Source organism: Geotrypetes seraphini, chromosome 4 (assembly GCF_902459505.1).
Source record: "Geotrypetes seraphini chromosome 4, aGeoSer1.1, whole genome shotgun sequence".
In the NCBI taxonomy this organism is placed as follows: domain Eukaryota; kingdom Metazoa; phylum Chordata; class Amphibia; order Gymnophiona; family Dermophiidae; genus Geotrypetes; species Geotrypetes seraphini.
The window spans coordinates 236,649,469-236,657,256 of NC_047087.1; the positions used below are offsets into that span (position 1 = coordinate 236,649,469).

General features: G+C 41.0%; 1 protein-coding gene across 1 annotated transcript in view; it reads right to left on the minus strand.

The window, feature by feature from the left end:
* LOC117359748 (outer dense fiber protein 2-like) overlaps positions 1-7,360 on the minus strand; it is an 81,849-nt gene extending 74,489 nt beyond the window's left edge. Inside the window, exons 1-3 of the mRNA XM_033942966.1 lie at positions 7,269-7,360; positions 3,170-3,255; positions 1,017-1,185 (exon numbers count right to left, since the gene is read on the minus strand). Coding sequence (XP_033798857.1) covers positions 1,017-1,185; positions 3,170-3,255; positions 7,269-7,360 — 347 coding nt within the window. The remainder of the gene's footprint in view (positions 1-1,016; positions 1,186-3,169; positions 3,256-7,268) is intronic.
* Between the last annotated feature and the right edge of the window lie 428 nt (positions 7,361-7,788).

A 7,788-nucleotide genomic window follows, 5' to 3' on the forward strand; every position in this document is an offset into this window, starting at 1 on the left:
CCCGTGCCCTAAGCTATATGTTGGACGCACGATGCAATCTATTAAAATCAGATTGACAGAACATAAATCTCGTGTGTATACTCAAAACAAAGTATCACTGTTGGTTTGTCACTGGAAATTATGCCGACATAAATTACAAGATGGATTAAAGAAGATACAATTCAAAAGCAATCAGAAACAGACCATCAAGACTGAAAGCTATTATATAATGTAAGCACATTAACACAAATTAACATGTTAATGCAGCTTAGGGACAGTGCCTTTATATTCATGATTTAGTAGTTCACATAGTTTATTAACATTTTGATTAAACGCTAAACATAGAATTCAAAGCATTGTACATTAAAATAAATGGGAGGAATTAATATTAAGACAAACATGACATAAGAACATAAGAAGTTGCCTCCGCTGGGTAAGACCAGAGGTCCATCGCGCCCAGCAGTCTGCACCCGCGGCGGCCCATCAGGTCCATGACCTGTCAGGTTTTCTTGATTTAGCCCTATAACCCCCTTATTTTTCTATCTATACTCTTTCTGAACCCTATCTACCTCTCTCTATACCCCTCAATCCCCCTATCCATCAGGAATCTATCCAATCCCTCTTTGAATCCCTGTAATGTACCCTGCCCGATCACCTCCTCCGGGAACGCACTCCATGTGTCCACAACCCTCTGAGTGAAGAAAAACCTCCTGGCATTGGTTCTAAACCTGTCCCCTTCCAGTTTCTCCGAGTGCCCTCTCGTACTTGTGGTTCCCCGTAGTCTGAAGAATCTATCCTTGTCTACCTTCTCTATGCCCTTCATGATCTTGAAAGTTTCTATCATGTCTCCTCTAAGTCTCCTCTTCTCCAGGGAGAAGAGCCCCAGCCTGTCCAGCCTGTCAGCGTATAAACAGTCTTCCATACCTTTTATGGTAAATTACTCATAAGCATCTTTAAAAAGAAAACATTTTAAATTGCCCTTACATTTATCTAAATTTTGTTCTACAAATAATAAAATGAACAGTTTGGTGACTTACTGTAGAAATTCTGCATACTGTCTGGTATCACTATTGTGCATGACCTTAGAATCTGACTGCAGCATAATTCTGTAGTGCTGGCTCACTCCTAGTTTAGGTTTTTTGTCATACTCTGTCATTTTTATATCTGTTATCAACTTTTCATCAATTAATCCAGCTACTGTATTGCCTAAACACAAAGAAAGTGAGCAAGAAATAACATTTTATTTTATTTTTATTTGCTAGTATATGCAAAGTACCCGAATTTAAAGAGCAGGCAAGAAGCAACCAGGGGAAGGTGCGGCAAAGGTAAAGTACAACCAAGTCGGTCTTTAAATTCAGATAACCTTACCCCCTCTTCTATTAAACTGCGCTAGCAGTTTTTAGTGCAAAGAGCCGTGCTCAATGGCCCGCGTTGCTCCCAATGCTCATAGGAACTCAATGAGCGTCGGGAGCCGTGCGGGCCATTCAGCACGGCTCCCCACGCTAGAAACTGCTTTCGCAGTTTCGTAAAAGGAGGCCTATAAGTGTCTGGAGCAGTGCGGGCCATTCAGGGCAGCTCCCCGCGCTAGAAAATACTAGCGCAGTTTAATAGAAGAAGCCCTTAATTTTCCAAACCATCTAGTAGTTTTTTTTATATTGATGTTTGGAAAATGTAGGGGTCAATTTACTAAGCTACAGTAAGCTCTAACGTGTGCTTGCATGCTCAAGCATCCTGCATTAATTTTCAGATTTGTGCAAGTTTCCCAAGCGCTAAAAAAACCTTACATATTTTAGTGTCGGGGCATATTTGGGGGCTGAAAGTAGGCATGCCCAGTGCTAATTGGTATATCACCACGCTGATTAGACTATGGTTAGTGCAGGAGCTCTTACTGCCTAGAATCAGTGATGTAGGGTGGGAGGGTGGAGATCAGGACGGTGGTGCTGGCATTGCCATGCTCTGCGTCCCCCTCTTCCCCACCACACCGTATGCCACCCCTGCCCCTTGCATACCTCTTTAAATGTTCACCGGCACGAGTGGCACCCTCCACTTGCTGTTCACGCCGGCCTCAGCACACTTCTGACATCACGTCCTGATCCTGCGACCATGAAGTGACATCAGACAGGAAACGAGGATGGAGCGAGTGGCAAGTGGAAGACGCTGCTCATGCCAGTGAACTTCTAAAGAGGTACAGGAGGTGGAGGGGGGAGGCAGAGAGGAGCCTGCCATGAAGACATCACCTGGGGTGGTCTGACCCCCCTCCCCCTTTACTTTGCCATTGCCTAGAACATATGTGCCAATAATGGCTCCCACACTAATTGAGAAATGAATGCAAGGACATTGATTGAGGAAATTGAAAAGGCGGCCATTTTTATAGCCATACTAAAAGTGGGCTCAGAGCATGGGAAACTAATGCATCATGTCATAGCGTAGGTCACATTTTAGCACAGCTTAGTAAAGACCCCCTTAGGCTTCTGGTTCATTACTCTCAGTAGATCCACAAAAGGTTAATCAAAATAGAGAAAGAAAAAACCATATAAATAAATGGTTTAATTGCTACCAAAATGAAGGAAAGAATCTCAGAATTGCCACTCTAAGGATCATAATACTATCATCCATATAAGGAATTGAGGCTAGGGTTTCTTTCATTGATCCAAAACCTTCATATATTAACTTGACTTATGAATGACGGAGTAAGTCAAGTTAATATATGAAGGTTTTGGATCAATGAAAGAAACCCTAGCCACAATTCCTTAAATGGATGATAGTATTATGATCCTTGGAGTGGCAATTCTGAGATTCTTTCCTTCATTTTGGTAGCAATTAAACCATTTATTTATATGGGTTTTTCTTTCTCTATTTTGATTAACCTTTTGTGGATCTGTTTACTTGTGGTTAATTTTTCTTTTCTATTATTTTTTTGACTGGTCATTACTCTCAGTAGCCAGTCATATCCATATACAAGTAAAACATCATATCCTGCTGGTTCACGAGGCTTATTTTACTGATGTTGCTGAGAAATTCTTAACCACCTATAACAACAACAAAAAAATCCTCCACATGACAGGGAGAATATTCAGACACTTACTTGAACCTTACCTTTTTCTTGAGATTTTTGCACATGATTTTACTTAGTATGAGCACAACAAATTTTTTAAAAAGTCTGCACATTCACCATTATCAAATTACTTACCTATGTTGCTCTCATTTGTAGGCTGTCTGGACTTTTCTGTGGTTCTGTACACTTTGGACACTAGAGGGTGCAAACCTCCCACAATTCTAGAATTCAAAAGACAAAAAGCCAGATTGCTGTTAGCTGGTAATGAAAAATGCCAGTACAATATTGATCACAAAATTGCATTTCATAAAAATAATAAGAAAAAAACATAATTATGTTTGTAAAGGACAGTCTTCATGATGAAATAATTAACCTTTTCATGACTTTGGTCCTGTGATTTGCCATACATAAGAAGTGATGGCAAAAAGACCATTTAAGTAACAGGAAGGAATAAATTAGTCAATTTCTGGCAAGCAAAGCTTAAGCAGACAGGAAACCTTTATATCCTATTAGTGTAGCAGGCAGGTCTCTGCAGTAGCCTGGTGTTTGGTTCAGTGAACTGCAGGGAAGACATCTTAGACCTATATCTCACTCTAACTAGTACAGTTGTGGAAAGTATGAGCCCACCAAAAGCCTACCAAACCGACATTTAGGTGACACCTGCAGGCATAAGGACTATTAGGGAGGTATACAGGCCTTCTTTTACAAAGTCGCGCAGCCGAATGCCACACAGCAAATGCTCCAATGCCAATTTAATTCCTATGGGCATCAGAACATTTACCATGCCGGCGTGTGCTGCCAGATTTTGTAAAAAAAAAAAAAAAAAAAAAAAAAAAGGGATAAGTTTTGGTACAGCAGGCTGTGGCTGAGTTTTGAAGGGCTCATCATACAATATAGTAACATAATAATGGTAGATGACGGCAGAAAAAGACCCGCATGGTCCATCTAGTCTGCCCAACCTGATTCAATCTAAAAATTTGTCGGGGTTTTTTTTCCCCCTCTTTTTCTTCTTAGCTGTTTTTGGGCAAGAATACAAAGATCTGCCTGGTACTGTTCTTAGGTTCTAACTATTGAAGTCTCCGTCAGAGCTCACTCCAGTCCATCTACACCCAAAAGTGATGAATTAGATTAGAAACTGGTTGACGGACAGATGCCAGAGGATGGTGGTTAATGGAATTCACTCGGAAAAAGGAAGGATGAGTAGTGGAGTCCCTCAGGGTTCGTTACTGGGGTCAATCCTGTTCAATATGTTTGTGAGTGACATTGCTGAAGGGTTAGAAGGAAAGATTTGCCTTTTTGCGGATAATATCAAGATTTGTAACAGAGTAGACACCGAGGAGGGAGTGGAAAACATGAAAAAGGATCTGCAAAAGTTAGAGGAATGGTCTAATATCTGACAACTAAATTTCAATGCAAAGAAATGCAGAGTAATGCATTTGGGGGATTAGTAATTGGATGGAGCCATATGTGCTGGGAGGTGAGAGGCTGATATGTACAGATGGGGAGAGGGACCTTGGGATGATAGTGTCCGAAGATCTAAAGCCAAAGAAACAGTGTGACAAGGTGGTAGCTGTTGCCAGATGGATGCTAGGCACTATAAAAAGAGGTGTAACCAGTAGAAGAAAGAAGGTGTTGATACCGCTGTACATATTGTTGGTGAGGCTCCACTTGGAGTTTGTTTTGGAGACCATATCTGGCAAATGACATAAGAAGACTTGAAGCGGTCTAGAGGAGGGAGACAAAAATAGTAGGAGATTTGCACCAAATGACGTATGATGAGAGATTTGAAGCCCTGAAAATGCATATCCTAAAGGAAAGGAGGGACAGGGGAGATATGATTCAGACGTTCAAATATTTGATAGGTATTAACGTAGAACAAAATCTTTCCCAGAGAAATGAAAATGGTAAAACCAGAGGACAGGATTTTAGGTTGAAGGGTTGTATACTCACGAGTAATGTAAGGAAATTCTTCTTTATGGAGTGGGTGGTGGATGCCTGGAATGTGCTCCCGAGGGAGGTAGTGGAAAGGAAAATGGTGACAGAGTTCAAAACAGCATGGGATGAACACAGAGAATCTAGAATTAGAAAATAATGGTATATATTGAAGAATTAAGGCCAGTACTGGGAAGTCTAGAACCTTCAGTCTTGAATAAGTCCTCTCATTCTGCATTCTGATATTCCCTGGTTTTTTTTGTTACAGTTCAGCTGCATAAGCAGGTTTTATATGGAGTAGACTCCTGAGGTAGACTTCTTGTGGGCTGAAACACGATCGTGTTGAGTCAATCACAATAAAAAGAGACTGAAACCATTGGTCACTTTTGTTGTTGTTTTTTGCTATTCTGATATTCAACCTCACCATTCTGTGATCACTAGATGTTAAATGATCACCCACTGTAACTTCAGGAACACTTCCCCTTTTGTAAACTCCAAGTTCAAAATAGTTTTATCCCGTGTGGGTTCTGCTACTAGCTGCCAGAGCAATTCTTCCTGTAGCAAATCCCACAGCTGGGACGGTCCAATCAACGTCCGGCATATTAAAATCACTTACCAGTAGTACTTCCCCTTTCCTAACTATCCTGCTAATGTCTTCAATTAAATCTTTGTCCATTTCTTCTGACTGTGAAGGAGGCCTCTTTCCGGACTATCCCACAGTGTTTCTTTACCCCTCACATCTCGCAATTCTGTCACTTTAATATTATTTTTAACATATAACGCCACTCCTCCACTCTTTTTTACCTACCCTATACCTCATAAATAGATTGTAGCTAGGTACAACTACACCCCAATTGTGGTTTTCCATGATCCATGTCTCCGTGATTGCCAATAAATCCAATTCATCTTCTACCATTACAGCCTCTAGATCTGGAATTTTGTTTCCCATAGTACAGGCATTGGTATAGAAACAGAAAGATACAAACATGATGGCAGATAAAGGCCAAATGGCCCATCTAGTCTGCCCATCTGTAGTAACCATTATCTATTTCTCTCTCTTAGAGATCCCACATGCCTATCCCAGGCCCTCTTGAATTCAGGCACAGTGTCTGTTTCCACCACCTCTTCCGGGAGACTGTTCCATGCATCTACAACCCTTTCCATAAAAAAGTATTTCCTCAGATTACTCCGGAGCCTATCACATCTTAACTTCATCCTATGCCCTCTCATTGCAGAATTTCCTTTCAAATTAAAGAGACTCGACTCATGCACATTTATATTACGTAGGTATTTAAACGTCTCTAACATATCTCCCTCTCCCGCCTTTCCTCCAAAGCATACAGATTGAGATCTTTAAGACTGTCTCCAAACACATTAACACAAAGACCACACACCATTTTAGTAGCCTTCCTCTGGACCAACTTCATCCTTTTTATATCTTTTTGAAGGTGCAGCCTCCAGAATTGTACGCAATATTCTAAATGCGGTCTCACCAGAGTCTTATACCTCATTTTTCCTACTGGCCATACCTCTCCCAATGCAACCTAGCATCCTTCTAGCTTTCGCTGTCACTTTTTCAACCTGTTTGACCACCTTAAGATCATCACATACAATCACATCCAAATCCTGCTCTTCCGTCATGCACATAAGTTCTTCACCCCCTAAACTGTACCGTTCCCTCTGGTTTTTGCAGCCCAAATGCATGACCTTGCATTTCTTAGCATTAAATTTTAGCTGCCAAATTTCAGACCATTCTTAAAGCTTTGTCAGGTCTTTCTTCATGTTATTCACACCATCTGGTGTGTCTACTCTATTGTAGATTTTGGTATCATCTAAAAAAGAGGCAACCCTTCAGCAATATCATTTATAAAAATGTTAAAAAGAACAGGCTCAAGAACAGAACCTTGAGGCACACCACTGGTAACATCCCTTTCCTAAGAGTGATCTCCATTGATCGCTACCCTCTGTCACCTTCCACTCTGTCACCTTCCACCTGCCAGTTCCTGACCCAGCCCATCACTATGGGACCCATCCCAATGGCACTCAGTTTATTTATTAGACGTCTGTGTGGAACACTGACAAGGGCTTTGCTAAGATCTAAATACATCACATCTAGAGCATATCCACTATCCAATTCTCTGGTCATCCAGTCAAAGAAATTGATCAGATTTGTCTGACAAGACCTACCACTAGTGAATCCATGTTGCCTCTGGTCCTGTAATCCACAGAATTCCAGAAAGTTGACCATTCTCTGTTATAAAAGTGTTTCCATTAATTTGCTTACCACAGAAGTCAGACTTACTGGCTATCACTCTTTTGTCTCATTTCAATAATGGTATTTGATGACTTATATTCCTGAGAGTTATTAATTACCTTGAGGTATTTTACAGCCATCCCCAGTACATTTAGTTTAAAGCCCTCTTCAGTACATTAGCCAATCTGTTACTAAAGACACTTCATCCCTTCTTTGATAGATGGACACCATCTCTGTTGAGCAGATCTTGAAAAATCATTCCATGGTTTAAGAAACCAAAGTGCTCCCATTGACACCATACATGTAGCCACACATTCAGCTCCAAGATGTGAGTTTCTCTCATTTGTCCTTTACCTAAGACAGGACAATACCTGTGTACCTAATTGCTTCACCCTCTGTCCTAGAGCCATGAAGTCTTTTTTTAATGCGTTCAGCAGAATGCCTAGCAGTATCATTTGTGCCAACGTGATGCGTGACATAGGCTAAAAGTCCTTAGGCTTGACGAGTCTCGGCAAACATTCTGCTACATCTCATATCTTTACACCAGGAAGACAGCACACCTCCCTGA